General features: G+C 43.5%; 1 protein-coding gene across 2 annotated transcripts in view; it reads left to right on the top strand.

The window, feature by feature from the left end:
* The first annotated feature begins 7925 nt into the window (after positions 1-7925).
* The window catches only part of CDK7 (cyclin dependent kinase 7), a 104878-nt gene continuing 97525 nt past the window's right edge, over positions 7926-15278 (top strand). The window contains exons 1-2 of one of the 2 annotated variants that reach the window (XM_033929745.1): positions 7926-8279; positions 11819-11878. In XM_033929745.1, the coding sequence (XP_033785636.1) occupies positions 8214-8279; positions 11819-11878 (126 nt within the window). In that variant the 5' untranslated portion in view covers positions 7926-8213. The remainder of the gene's footprint in view (positions 8280-11818; positions 11879-15278) is intronic. The other variant, XM_033929736.1, reaches the window with a different exon arrangement.

The following is a 15278-nucleotide window of genomic DNA, read 5'->3' as shown; positions in this document are numbered from 1 at the left end:
GAGCCCTGTGGTATCCTACAAAAGGCTTTTCATCTGTGGGACGTCCTACTATCTTTTCTTACTTCATATGTTCTATTGTCTAAGAAGTCTGCAAGCCATTTTAATGCCATTCCATGCACACCAAGTTCACCCAATTTTAGTAGTAGTAGAGAATGGTCAACTGCGTCGAACGCAGCTGAGCTGCCAAACTCCAATAGAATAGTTTGTTTGCCTTTACTTAGATAAAACTTCACTTTTGATGTTAATTCTAGCAGTAAGGACTCTGTGCAGTGCATAGGCCTGAAGCCATGTTGTAAGTTATGGAATCCATTAACCAGGTTTAAGAAGTCAGATAGTTGTATGTTGACACAGAATTCTAACAATTTAACAGGCCACAGTATACAATCCCTGGCCTAAAATTTTCAACTTTATCCAAATCCTGCGATCTTAGGAATTGGGGGTCAGTGAGATGGCTGATGATGTTTTTGGATATATACCTTACTTGTTCGCTTTTCAATCCTTGAAGAGCTGTATCTACAAGAGATTCCTTGATAGAACATTATCATTCCAAGCAAGCAAATGGAATAAATGTTTAACCAACTTTATTTCAAATGCACTTTCTTATCAAACTTTTAGAAAGTCAATCAAAACTTATCTCTTTGATAAATTTCTCTTACTCCACTTATGCCTTAATGTATTTTTAAAACACTTCCAGATAAATTTTATTAATGTTAACATGCTAATGTAATTTCAAAAGTTTTTTTTGTAATATCACTGTCTGTAAACCGCTCTGAACTGTTTCTGGTATTGCGGTATATAAAAATAAAGTTATTATTATTAGACACTGATAATATCTGTCAGCCATAGCAGAAAATCAGAGGGCATATAGTCCAACATGTTAGCTGGACAGATGTCTAGGTAACAGTGTTTCTTTCAGTCTCCTCACTAAGGTAAAGACTTCTTTTGTGCTAACAGTAGAGAACTTCTTCCAGCACCTGTCTGCTGGTATTTCCTCTTCTCTATTTGCATTTACAGAACCTCTCTCTATACAGTCTTCTAAGGTGCGAGTAAATGACTCTTTCACTGTCCTGGAAGCAATGGGCCAGATTGTCTTCATCAGGTTGTTGTGAAGAGCAGTCTGTGGTCATATCTTCAGTGGGTATTAGGGAGTTAAAGATCCTGAAGAGACACTTGGAAGAGTTCCTTGACTGATTAATCAAGTTGTAATTCAGTCTCTTAGCTTCGGTTACTGCAAGCTTATATTGTCTACTTTTCAGCATCACCATTGGTTATTGACAGCAATGGAATTGGCATGAGGCTCATTGCTTCAGTTTTGATTTATCCCCTCCCATGTGTTTTGTGTACCACTAGATAAAATCAGCAGTGTTATCTATTTGGCTGCAGTTTGCTGTGTTCTGCAGCATTAAAAAGAAATTGAAGTGAGGCCAATGAAAAGATTGGAGTGTGCAAGAGGCTAAGCCAGCCTATATTCTTGATTTACAGACTGCTCTTCTACTATTGTCTGCAGTTGGTTATCACATACCTACATTTTGCAGCTTTTTGTCTGCCTAGGTCCTGTACCCCAAATGTAAATATCCTTACAAAGAGTAGGACAGCGACTTCTTCCTAACAGGTCCACTAAACATCCCTCTCCCCATCAATCTGTTCAGAATTTTGTTGTATAACTTGATTTATCTTCTCCCTCATTCTTGGGGATTTTAATTTTCACCCTAATGATTCCACTGACAGGTACGTTTCTAAGTTTCTTGCCTTAACCTCCTCATTTGACCTCCAACTATGCTCCACTTCCCCTACTCACCAGTATGGCCACTGCCTTGATCTTGTTTTTTTCTCCAACTATACTCTCTCTCTAATTTCTCAACCTCACTGCTCTCCATCTCTAATCACCATCTGATAGCCTTCACAATTATTCCCCGTCCCCCTCAGCCACGCCAAGTAACCTCCAACAGGTATTGAAATCTTCAAGCCCTTGATCCTTCCATGCTCTCAACCATTGTTTCACCTCTCCTTGTCTCCACTCTGTTATACAAGTCTGTACATGAGGCTGTGTTCCCCACTCTGTCAAGCGTACCATACCTAAACCTTGGCTCACTCCCAGTGTCCGTTACTTATGTTACAGTACCCACTGTGCTAAGCGCCTTTGACTCAAATCTTGCACACATGCTGACTTTCTTCACTTTAAATTTATGCCGACCTTCTTTAATTCTGTGCTTACATGGGTCAAGCAAAACTACTACATCCAACTAACTCCCTTTCTTCCAACCCCTGTTCGTCTCTGCCATGCTGAGCTCCCTCCTAAAAGTGCCCCCACCTCCAACCCCTCCTTCTCTCTTTCCCCAGATTATGACTGATCGCCCTTGAATTCACAAAGTCACATCCTTCTCCCCTACCCCTACCATCTACTCTCCTGAACTTCAAACTGATACCACCCCTTCATCCTTCACCTAAACAACTCAGGAAGCTCCTCTTGACTGGTCCCACCTTCTCGTCCCTCTGTCAACTACCACTGACTTCCTTTTCTGAAATCACGGAGGAAAAAACTGCACAACTTCTGTCTTTAGCCAAGCCTGCTACATGCCCCTCAGACCCTATTCCCATCCCTCCTTGACCTCTTCTCACATACTGTTAACCCTCCCATCGGCCATATTCTCAACCTATCCATTTCCACTGCAACTGTCCCTGCTGCCTTCAAACATGTGGTGAAGTCACTTCTCAAAAAACCCTCGCTGGACTCCACCTGCCCATCCAGCTATCGCCCTGTCTCCCTTCTTCCATTCCTATCCAAGCTACTCAAGCGTGCTGTTCTCCGTCGCTGCCTGGACTTCCTTTCAACTTGACATATTCTTGATCCTCTACGATCTAGCTTTCGCCTCAACACTCCACAGAGACTGCCCTCACCAAAGTCTGCAGTGACTTGTTCATGCCAGATATAAGGGCCTTTACTAACTCCTCATCCTTTTTGACCTGTCTGCTGCCTTTGATACTGTTAATCACAGCTTAATCCTTGATACACTGTCCTCGCTTGGATTCTGCAAATCTGTCTCCTGTTTTGCCTCCTACCTCTCCCATGGCACCTTTAGTATAGGTGTAGGTGGGTTTTCTTCTGCTGCTACCCCACTGTCGGCAGGCATACTCCAGGGTTCTGTCTTAGGACTTTTTCTCTCTCTACACCTCTTCCCTTGGTGCCCTGATCTCTTCCCATGGATTCCAGTATCACCCATATGCTGATGACTCTCGGATCTACCTCTCTACACCTGAAAAGTCACCTAAAGTCCAAGAAAAAGTCTCTGCCTGGTTGGCTGACATTGCTGCCTGGATGTCCTGCCATCATCTGAAACTAAACATGTCCAAGACTGAGCTGCTCCTCTTTCCTTCTAAACCCTCTGCTCCTCCTCCTCTTCCGGTAAATAATACTGTCATCGTTCCAGCCTCCTCTGCTCGCAACCTTGGAGTCATTTTTGATTCTGACCTCTCAATTCTATGCACATCCAACAAACTGCTAAGGCTTGTCACTTCTCTCTATATAACATCACCAAAATTTTCCCCTTCCTCTCCGAGTACACTACCCGGACCCTTGTTCACACTCTCATAACCTGACACTTAGATTACTGCAATCTACTTCTAACTGGTCTTCCGCAGTGCTGCCTCTCCCCCTGCAATCTGTGCAAAACTCTGCTGCACGACTCATCTTCTACCAGCCTCGCTACACTCATGTTGCCTCTCTCCTTAAATCACTTCACTGACTCCATATCTGCCTTCACATACAGTTCAAACTCCTATAGCTGACCTACAAATGTATTTGTTCGGCTGCCCCTCAATATCTCTCTTACCTCTCTCCTTATACACCTCCCAAAGAACTCTGTTCCTCAAATAAGCTGCTCTTAGCTATACCTTCTCCACTGCCAATTCCGGGCTGCGTTCCTTTCATCTACCTATCCCCTTTGCCTGGAATAAATTAGCTGAGTTTGTCCGTCAAGCCCCTTCTCTTACCTTGTTTAAAAGCAGACTGAAAACCTGCCTTTTTGATATAGCCTTCAATCCATAACCTTACTGCTCACCAACCCACCCAGCAGATTAACCGTTCCCCTTAACTATATACATGACATCCTGTTTATCTGTCTTGTCTGTTAGATCAGTGTCTCTCAAACTGTGTGCCAGGGCACAGTGGTGTGCCCCAAAGAGATACTGGGTGTGCCATGAGAGATTCCAGAATGTTATTTTATTTTAAAAAATTCCCTTCATAAGTATACACTAGATGACTTGTATGTTGCATATGCAAGAGTCTGTCAATTTTACGAGCATCTATGTACATAAAGATACAACTGCCCAGACAAGCATCATTCTTTCATGTGATTGGTTTTTATTGAACATCAAAGCTTTGTTACCATTTGGATATTATTATTATTGCGAATTTGGATTTTCAGCTCTGACTGAAATTAAATTTGAAAAAAAAAAAAAAGAGAACGACTGATGATGGTGGATGATGAAATGCATGTCAGCTTGGTCAACTATCAAGCCACGTTTTGAATTAATGTGCACTCAAAAACAAGCCCATCCATCGCATCGATTAGCAATTGTATTCTATCTGCTTTAGTTTACCCATACATAGCTTAAATAACTTTAAATAAATAACCCTCAACCCCCCCCCCTTTTATACAAAACTGCTTTAGGCTTTTTATTGACAGCCGTGGCACTATTAGCTCCAAAGCGCATAGGAATTTTATGAGCATCAGACCTAATACCGCCTCGGTCAATGATTTAAAAAAATTAATGTGGCTTCATAAAAGGGAGGGGGATTAATTTTTTGGTAGTTTTGCAATTTTATAATTTCAATTATAATGTGCCACAAGAAACATTTGCTCCGTTTAGTGTGTCAGCACTAAAAGTTTGGTTTAGATTGTAAGCTCTTTCAAGCAAGAACTGTCGTCTTTGTGACTGTACAGCACTGCGTATATCTGGTAGCACTATAGAAATAATTAATAGTAGTAGTAACTTTTCATAAGTGTTGCTTCATTCATATAACCTTCTTCTCTAGTCACTCCATTGGCTTCCTATCCATTCCATAAAGAGTGTAAGCTTCTCTTACTTGACATATTTGCAGAATAAATGCACTTGTATCTTTCCATGCATCCTTCCCTGCAAACTCCATCAATTAAATCACACTGCCTTGATAATGGATGGACCACCCAGGTCTTTATCTGCTGTCATTAATATGTGTGTGTGTGTGTGTGTGGGGGGGGGGGGGGGTTCTCGTCTCTCCCTCTTTGCTGTGTCTTATGATTTGTAGTTCTTTTCTTATGCAATTTGTTATCGTTAACTGCTTTGTTATTGCCAAAGGAAAACCAGTATATAAAATAAAACCATCTGTACCCTTCTCCTATACTGCCATCTCCAGAGCTGGTTCCTTCTAAGGTGCTACTGTATTCCAGAATAGGCTCTGGCCCAATTCAACTCCAGCCTAAAAGCCTGCCTTGGTGAAGACATTTTAAACTCCTATTCACCTGTTTAATATCCATGTTGTTTTAATCAGTCCCATAACTACTGCATCCTAATGCCTTGTTTGTATCTCTTGAATAGAATGTAAGTGCTGTTGAGCAGGGACTCTCTCTTATATGTTTATGTACAGCACTGTTTGCCTTGAGAAGTGCTATAGAAATAGTAGCAGTAGTAGCTTTTTCCAGATCCAAACTGACTCCTGATAACCACACAATGAAGGAACCCCCTCCCCTTTGTGGTTTTCTCAGCATGGTTTCCATTGCCTTCTAGCACATGGGGGATTAAGTAATTTGCCAATGGTCACAAAGATCATGGACCTTCTGGTTGCTAGCCTGCTACTATAACCGTTAGGCTGCTACTCTATTACCTACTGGTACTACTAAATAAACAGAAGTGCAAGTGCTTTAGTATGCTGGGATACATGCTTGTGTGTTTGCCCAATATGCCCCTCCCTAAAACTCATACTTAAGACTTGCATTTTCTTTCATACATATACACCCAGACTCCCATACATCAATCATTTATACATACTCCTAAACCAGTGGTATTCAATGCTGGTGCGTCAGAGACACTGAAACAAATTTTTGTAACACTGGAAGATGAAATAGGGCAATTTGACAAATTGAAGAGTAGCAATTGCCTGGACGGGATGGTATACATCTCGGAGTACTGATGGAATTGAAAAATTAATTTTGATCCTTTTTGGCTATATAGGCGGTATAGAAAGATTTTCATAAACATACTTCCTCAGAGAAACCACTGGGCACACCCTGCCGGCTTACAGATAGCCCTACTGACCCCAGTGCTAGACCCAGTTTGACAAGAGAGCTGCAGGCTATGGAAGGGCTTCATGCAGAAGCTTCCGCCTGCAGCCCTAAGCACAAATGGGCCTCTAACGGGGCTGATTTTAAAACAGGCATCCTGATTGTAGGTGCCCTGTTGAAGACTGGTAGAATGGATGCCCACTCCCTCCTGCTGACACTCCCTCGGACCCCCCAAAACCCACCAACAGCTGACATACACCCTCCTCCCCCGAACTAGAGAATGACATGACAAAATTTGTCACTGTTCCTGTCCCTGCCAATAATGGTGAGAACCTAACCCATCTCCATTTCATACTTTAAGGAGAGAGGGAAGAATCAGAGAATGAATGGGCACTGCCACGGACTCTCAAGCCTTGTATTGCAGAATACTGATGTAGGACAGAGGTTGATATAGACACTAAAGAATGACACGGAATTGTTTTCGGTGGTTATCCACGGGGACAAGAATGGTGATGAATTTTGACACCATGTCATTCTCTACCCTGAACCTTAGGAACCCCCCCCCCGACACCCCCCAAACCTGCAGACCCCCCCACCCTAGCCAAATGGAGTTTTAAGCCATGCCCATTGCATAATCGGATGCACCAAGAAGGAGGCCTAAAGCCCCTCCTATGGGAGAGGCCTTAGGCATCTGAGCCAATCAGGGCCTTAGCCCCTCCCTGGTGCATCACAGGATTTTGAAGAGGTGGGCCTGTTGGCTGGGAGTAAGCATCCCTCTAGCTGGCCTTGTTTGACAAAGATATGGGGGTGTTGTGGTGGGGGTGGGGGTCTGGACATTTGTGGAGATGCCAGGGTGGGGTTTGCATGTTTGAAGGGGTGGCAGGGAGGTATTAAGGTTCAGGGGATGGTGGGGGTTCTGAAGGGGTGCTGGCAGGAGGGACTGGGCATCCCTCCTGCCAATTTCAGGGGTACTTGGTGGGGGTCTCATGCAGCCGGCTCAGCTAATTGCTGCAGGGGTATTCTCCCACCCACCCCACCCCCATCAGCTGAGTGCTGCCGGCTCAGCTTATTGGGGATTTCCTTGCCGTGATCAGCTCAGCTGGCCTTGTAGCATTTAAGGCGCGATTTTGTAATTGGCGCTTGCGAAATGGGTGTTGGTTAAAGAAGCAGGGGGTTTAAGGCATCTATTTTTTAAGACAGATGTGCTTCTATCGAACGCCAGTACACAATTCTCAGCCACTTAGGCAGCTACTGTGGCTGGGTCCTATACAGAATCATCCCCTGTCCTCTTTCTAATTAATCAGATCTGAGTTTTAGGCCCCCCTAGTCTTACTGCTTCTAGCCCTATTTTTATTTTCTTGGTAGATAATACAATGTTGTTTTTGTTTTTATATATATATATATATATATATATATATATATATATATATATATATATAAGTTTTGTGGGGTTTTTTTTTTTTTGGGGGGGGGGTGGACCAAAGGCAGACAGTTATCCAGTCTGAGCGAGGCCTCCATTCCTTTAGGTCTTCCCCAAGCTTGTAAGGAGATTTGGTAGGACCCTGGCTTTCCCCGTTTAATACCTATGCTCTGCTGCAGGGTGACAGGTCAAAAACGCGCGTTCCCATTCGCTGTAGGCAAAGAATGCTGATGCGCACACTCCGCACGGTGTCCCTTACAGAAACAGGGCTCACAAAACCTTGGTCTCTGGTTTCCATCTGCTGCTCGGCCTGGGCAGCCATAACCCAGTGGATTTAGACGGGAGGACCATAAGGCATGACACAGGAGTCAGTTTCCAGTAGTTTACAATTTGGCTTCCGTCTACAGACCTGTTACCCTGGGCAACGCGTCGCTCCTGACCCGGAAGTGGACAGTTCGATTTAAAGTCCCGGCCGGAAAATCCTCTACCGGCTGCTGTATTGGCGGTTGATACTGCGGCTGGCTAGGGCGGTCATGGCGCTGGACGTGCGCTCTCGAGCACGGCGCTACGAGAAGCTGGACTTCCTGGGAGAGGGACAGGTAAGGCAGTGGCTAATTCTTGGCGTGCGGGGAGGATGAGGAGCGCCTAGGGCTTTGGACAGAGGCGGATGCGTCTCAGTCGGGATAGCATCTCGCTTTGGAGGAGAGTCGCATGTCTTTTGGATTCTACATAGTTTACGGGCAAGTGCTCAGTTATCTTTAACTTCGGCGCTTTGTCTTTGTGCAACAGTTGTTTCTAGGAGTGCCGCAGGTTTCATTTTACAAGCACAATCGTTCCCTCTCCGGAATACGACGCCGGAAGAGCTGAACACCCTTTGAGCCAGCCATGTGCTAGAGCTGTGCAGCAATCGTATCTCAAATACTTGTTCGTAAAAATGTATACAAACATGGGATATTGCGCCAATTGCAATGGAAACATAGGTACATATATCAGACGTGCCTTAGCTGCAGAATGAATATTTTGTGCAAAGAACAAACTAGGATCTGAAGGAACTTGCCTATTCTGCACATTAACTCCCTAAATTCTATTCAGTGTGCCAAACGTTGGGCTTCTAATTTTTGTGCTCAAACAAAAGTTTAGCACCAAAATGGGGGTGAAACGGAAGTGCACATGGGTGCTCTTCTGTTTATTAATTTATTGGGACTTATTTACTGCCTTTTTGAAGGAGTTCACTCAATTCGGTGTATAGCAGGAATAATTCAAACATATGCAGTAGACAATTACAGCAGTAAAAAAGAAAAAAGTTCAATTACCATACAAAGTATGGTATAGTATGTTACAAAGTCATTACAATGCACGATAAAGCATTTTAATAGACAGCATAGGATGTAAGCAAAGATGGAGTATGTAGATAGAAGAGAGAGTAACAGGTTAGAAAATAAGGGATAAATTTGAAGAAAGTTGCACATGAAGTCAGACTATAACTTGGTGCCTGTTTTAGTGTGCAAAGGTGTTCTAACTATTTAAATGTGTGCGTAATTTAATACTGTAAGGGTACCTAACTGCTGGCTTGGGTGTGCCCTTTTACATCTATCATAGAGCAAGCATAAGAAGGTCATGCATAATTGTTGATTTATATTAGTATTCTATAACAGATTAGGTGCACAAATTTGCAGCTATATAATGCTAGCTTAGTACCTAGATTGGATGCCTAACTTTAGTACTCTTTATAGCAGGGGTAGGCAATTCCAGTCCTCGAGAGCCAGAGCTAGGTCAGGTTTTCAGGCTATCCACAATAAATATGCATGAGATAGATTTGCATCTCAAGGAGACAGTGCATGCATATCCATCTCATACATATTCATTATGGATATCCTGAAAACCTGACCTGGCTCCAGCTCTGGAGGACTGGAATTGCCTACCCCTGCTTTATAGAATTCTCCCTTATAGGTATTATGTTAACTTCTGCAGTTCAGTACAATGCCCATTATTTCACAGCCAAGGCATCTCTCCCTTAAACCTCCAGTTCATAAACCTGAACTCCTTATTTCTCTGCTGATTGTTTGCTTGTTTGTTTTCAAATTGGCGCATCCTCTTCAGTAAATCAAGCAGGTATTTCATTCTTGATCTGATCATTTATATTTATTCTTTAACTATTAATTGGAGGAGCCATACTTAAGTACAGCCATGGACCACTGGCTGTCAACTAGTTAGATACTATTTTGCCTTATAGGCTTAGGAAAAAATATGAGCATAATTCAGTAAAATGGTTTGACGAAGAGCTCCTTCAACTGAAATTTTAGTGTAGGTGACTGGAGCATGGTTGAAGGAGGTCTTCTTCTGTCACAGAGTCGCTTTGGGGTAATATTGTGCATGATTACAAGATTGTCTTGCAGGAGAAGAGACAGAAGTACTATGCTAGTTTAGTAGGGACAAATTTTGTAGGTACTAGTGCTCTGTTTTGCTTGGTGTCAGACCTTACTGATATTAAACATTTAGTAAATACTTCAAATGAGCAACCTCCTACTGCCAGCCAGTTGACTGATTATTTTAGTACAAGGGTTTTATTGATGCATTTGTGGTTTGTTGGGAAGGCTGGTGCACAAGCCAATATAGGTTTTAGGAAGGGAGGTGGAGGTTGGCCTAGGGACATGATCTGGGCTGGGCTTGAGATCTTTTCATCTTACTTCCAGACCACTTTGTGGATTCCCCAGTGGGGAAGTCAGAGAAAGCAGTCAGAGTCCATGTGACAGTAAAGAGGCTGCTAGATCTAGCAGCTGTCCCAGACACAGAGTTGGGCTTGGGCAGATACTTCATTGTGCTCAAAAGAGACTTGGAAGACTGGAGACTGATTCTGATTTTGAAGTCCATCAGTGCTTTCTACTTGGAAACAGTTGGTCAGTCATTGCCTCTGTAGTGCTGGGGGAATTTTTTGCCTCGCTAGATTTGACAGAATCCTACCTGCATATCGCAATTATTCTAGATCACAGGAAGTTCCTTAGGTTTCATGTTCTGGAGCAACATTTCCAGTTCTCAGCCCTTCCGCTTGGGCTGGCCATGGTGCCACGCACCTTCAACACCTTCAGATTCTATATAGGTCACCCAAAATTGATTGCCCAAATTTGGGTGCAGATGCCAACTGCATGCGCAAACTAATTAGGCATTAACAATTATTGGTGTTGCTTGGCAGCAATTAGGAGTTAATACTACTATTAATCATTTCTATAGCACTACTAGACATATGCAGTGCAGTGCATAAAAGAGACAGCCCTGCTCAAAAGAGCTTAAAATCTAGTCAGGACTTCAAACTGGACAAGAAGGTGCATCAAAACACAGTGCTCAGGTAGGGGAATAACAGAGGGACTGATAAGACAGATACTGGTGCTTAGATGGTGGGTTAGAGTTTGGAATTGAAAGCATCTTCAAAGAAATGAGCTTTGAGTCTGGGTTTTGAATGCCGCCAGAGATGGAGCTTGACGTACCAAGAAAGACAGTTTGTTTCAAGCACACATTTGCCCTGTTCTTTAATATGCGCACCTAAATTTCATTTCATGGAACTCAAAAAGGGACATGGCCATGGGAAGGGCATAAGCAGGTCAGGGGGTGTTCTAGAAATTAGGCGCAACGTTATAGAATATTTGGCTTTACAGGCCCAACTGCCCTCAGTTGGGTATGAGGATTTACACCAGGTTTCAGCAGGCATAAGTTTTTACAACCAAAGTTGAGTGTGGGGAGACAAGCTAAGTGTTATTTTATTAAGCTTGCTTTATAAGAACTGACACATATCTTAACAGTGCCTAACTTTGGGCACCATTACCTGAATCTGGCCCTTACTGTATACATATTGTATAGCTCATTAGTAAATAAAAAAGGGGTGATAAGTGATATAATGCTGGACCAAATGATATACAAAATACACTGACAAGCAAGCGTGTGTTAGCATTAAGAAGATATTTCAAACTAGATATGCTGAAGGGATTTTCCCCCAGTTGTCTACCTATGAAATAGCATGGCATTTCAGAACAATTGCTGGAACCTTTCACAAGCTAGCAATTGTTTATAGTCCAAAATGAATTAATGAGAATATCAAAGTAATTGTGTTAACTGTTTCTTGGTTTTCTTGGATGTTCTTCTCTAGTTTGCTACAGTATATAAGGCAAAAGACAAGACCACTGGCAGAATCGTTGCTATAAAGAAGGTGAGCTTTTTATTTTTTCCTGCTGAATGTCAACCATTACCACATGCTGCTTATTTTGTGAACCTTTATATTAAATAACTTCTAATACCTAGTGAGTAATTGTTTGGAAAGCAATGAATAAATAGTGATAGGGAGAATATAATAGTGCCTCTATTAATCTATGATACAATCATATTTGTTTGGTTCTGGTTTTCACAGCTCTTAAAAAAGATATAGTGGAACTACAAAAGATATACAGAGAAGGATGATAATGATAGAGGGTAGAATAACTTCCATATGAAGAAAGGATAAATAGATTAGGACGCCTCAAAAGAGGATATTGGAGGGTGGCCAACATGATGCCGATTTTTTTTTTTTTTTTTTAAAGTTCCAGAGGTGATCTGTTTTGCTCTAGTATGGCACACCTTATAATTATTTTAAAAAGTCCCTCAGTTAGCCAAGTATGAATTCCCATCACTGTAGTGAACTATTGAATGAAAAACACATTCTTTGATTTGTTTTAAAGGTGCTACCTATTAGTTTCCTGGAGTGTCTCCTTGTCTTAGTACAGTTTAAAAGGGTAAACAACCATTCTTTATTTACCTGCTCTACCTCCAATTCATGATTTTAAAGACGTTAACATAAGAATTGCCATACTGGGACAGACCGAAGGTCCATCAAGCCCAGTATCCTGTTGTCCAGCAGTGGCCAACCCAGATCCCAAGTAGTAAAACAGATTATCCCAGGACAAGCAGGCAGCCTATTCTCACATATGGGTGACATCATCAGCGGAGCCCGGATGCGGAAGCTCGCAAGCAGACTTGCTTGAAGAAACTCGAAGTTTCGAGTCGACCGCACCGCGCATGCGCAAGTGCCTTCCCGCCCAGTGTAGGGCACATCTCCTCAGTTCTCAGTTTTGTACAAAATTTATTCTCCTGAATTGCCAACACTCCCACCATCCCAATTGTAAACCGCCTAGAAGTCGCAAGATTGTTGGCGGTATATAAGAATAAAGTTATTATTATTATTATTATTCTGCGGAGCTGAGAAGTCCGTCTTTGACTCTCTGCATTTAACTTCGTTATTTTGTGCCTTCTCTGAACCGCGGTTTGTATTTTTTTCTTCACGAATCGCTGTTCTTGCTTTATTTCTAGATTTTAAAAAAAAAATTTCAATCTTCCGTCCGTCTGCCGGGGCAGGCCGCTCGGCCACAGCCCAAGGGCTTCGATCTTGCGGCTGCTGTTTTTCCTTCTATGTCCTGGCCTGTCATGGGCTTCAAGAAGTGTAGCCAGTGCCGGCATGCGATTTCCCTTACGGACCCACACCATCGGTGCCTCAAGTGCCTTGGGCCGGAACATCACCCGAAGTCGTGCGAGTGCTGTGCTACTCTTCAACCTCGAGCCCTTAAACGTCGTCATCTTTTGGTGGAGAAGCTGTTTGGGATGGATTCTTCCTCCGATCCCTTGACATCGAAGGCACCCTCGGCCTCACCTTCGACCGAGACTCCTCCTGCTTCTACTGCTTCCACCTCGATCCTCATCAGACCTTTGTCATTTGCAGCGGCTCTCTCTTCGACTACACCTGCTGTATCTTCCCCTGTTTCCTCAGGTCAGATAGCTCAGCAGAAAGTTCCAGCGGTGGTGCTTAAAGTGCCTTAGACTTCGATTTACACTGCCTCGGTGGAACCTCTAGCCAAAGCAGGTGGTTCGGTTTCAGACGCAGATCCATCCTTGCCGGCTTCTTTCCAGACCATGTTGGAGAAGCAATTCATTCAGTTCCTTACTAATATGGGACCGAAGCTTCTTCCTCTCATCCAGCCTGGGCATTCAGCAGACTCCCTTGAGGTTGAGCCACTTCCTTTGCCTCAGTCTGAGCTTGCACACTCTTTGCAGGGAGCAGAGTCTCTGTGAGTGTCTGGTCTGGCATCCAAGCACGTGAAGCAAGGAGCAGAATCTTTGCAAGTGCCACGGCAGGAATCCTCACACTCTATATAAGGAGCAGAGTCTTTGGGAGTGTATCAAGGTTCCTCCATCAAGCCTCTGGAGCTTCGATCTACAGCCTCCAGTCCTATCCATTCTTTGGTGGCATCGGCTGCTTCTGTCTCCGAGGCGAAGTCTCCTGAATCTTCGAGATCTGCTTCCAAGCACCGTTCTCACCGACGATCGAGGCCTTCATCGAGTCATACTTCCAGGCATAGTTCTTCTTCTAAAGAACGTCCCTCTTCAAATAAGCCTCGCTCTACTCCTACTTCGACTAGACCGCCGACTCCTCGCTCAAGGTCTCCACTTCCAAACCTCAAGGATGCAGCGGTTTCGATTGCTTCGTCCAAGTCTCCATATTCTTTTGATGCCTTTTTTCCTGCCGAAGCTTCATCTTCGACCCAGGCTGCCTCGACGTCCTCGAGTCCTTCTCGAGGCAAAGCATTGGCGGATCAGTTGTCATTCTCATCTTTTCTTCGTCAGATGGCTGCTGACTTGGGACCTTCAGTTAGATGCTGGTTCCAAATACTCTAAGGAGTACCTTGAAGTCGTGCATCTCCCTCAACCTCTGGCAGAGTCACTTAAGCTTCCTCTTCACAAGCTTTTGTCTCAGCCTTTTGGTTGATGCCTGGAGACCCCTTATACCATACCGGCTGTTCCAGGCAAATTAGACTCTAGGTATAAAACTGTACATCGCAAAGGGTTTGACAACTCGCAATTATCTCATCAGTCCCTGCTAGTCGAGTCCTCCTTGAAGAGGTCCCATCCTTCCAAGGTTTATGCCACCGTTCCTCCTGGAAGGGAAGGGAAAATTATGGACAAATTCGGACGTCGCATCTATCAAAATGCCATGATGTCATCTAAAGTCCTCAATTATAATTTTCATTTTATTACTTATTTTGAGTTCTTCATTTCTCTATTACCAAAATTCTTGACTTATTTGGATACTCAAAAGCACTTTGAATTTCAAGAAGTCCTTGCTTCTTTATCACAACTCAGATTATATCTCCTCCAGTCATTTATGATGCCTTCGAGTTGTCTGCCCAGGCAGCTGCTTGTTCTGTAGCCATGCGTCACCTTGCCTGGCTTAGTTCCATTGACATGGACCCTAATCTTCAAGATCGCTTAGCTAATATTCCTTGTGCAGGCAATGACCTCTGATGAATCTATCGAGGCAGCCACCAAGAAATTGTCTGAACATGAAAAATCCTTTGCTTCTATTGTCAGACCTAAGCCAAAGCCAGCTCCTGCCAAACCTACACGCCCTGCTCCTCTCTATCAATGGCGTTTTGCTTCGAGGACGGCTCCTTACAATCACCCTCCTCTTAAACAGCAGCCTCAGAAGCAACAAAAACCTCAACCTTCTGCTGCACCTAAAGCTACTCAGCCTTTTGACTGTTTAAAACGGAGCATAACCTCCACCGTTCTGACTGCCTTCTTTT

The sequence above is a fragment of the Geotrypetes seraphini genome, chromosome 1 (assembly GCF_902459505.1).
Source record: "Geotrypetes seraphini chromosome 1, aGeoSer1.1, whole genome shotgun sequence".
Taxonomy (NCBI): Eukaryota; Metazoa; Chordata; class Amphibia; order Gymnophiona; family Dermophiidae; genus Geotrypetes; species Geotrypetes seraphini.
The sequence above is the reverse complement of the archived record's forward strand: the minus strand, read 5'-3'. Positions and strand labels throughout refer to the sequence as shown.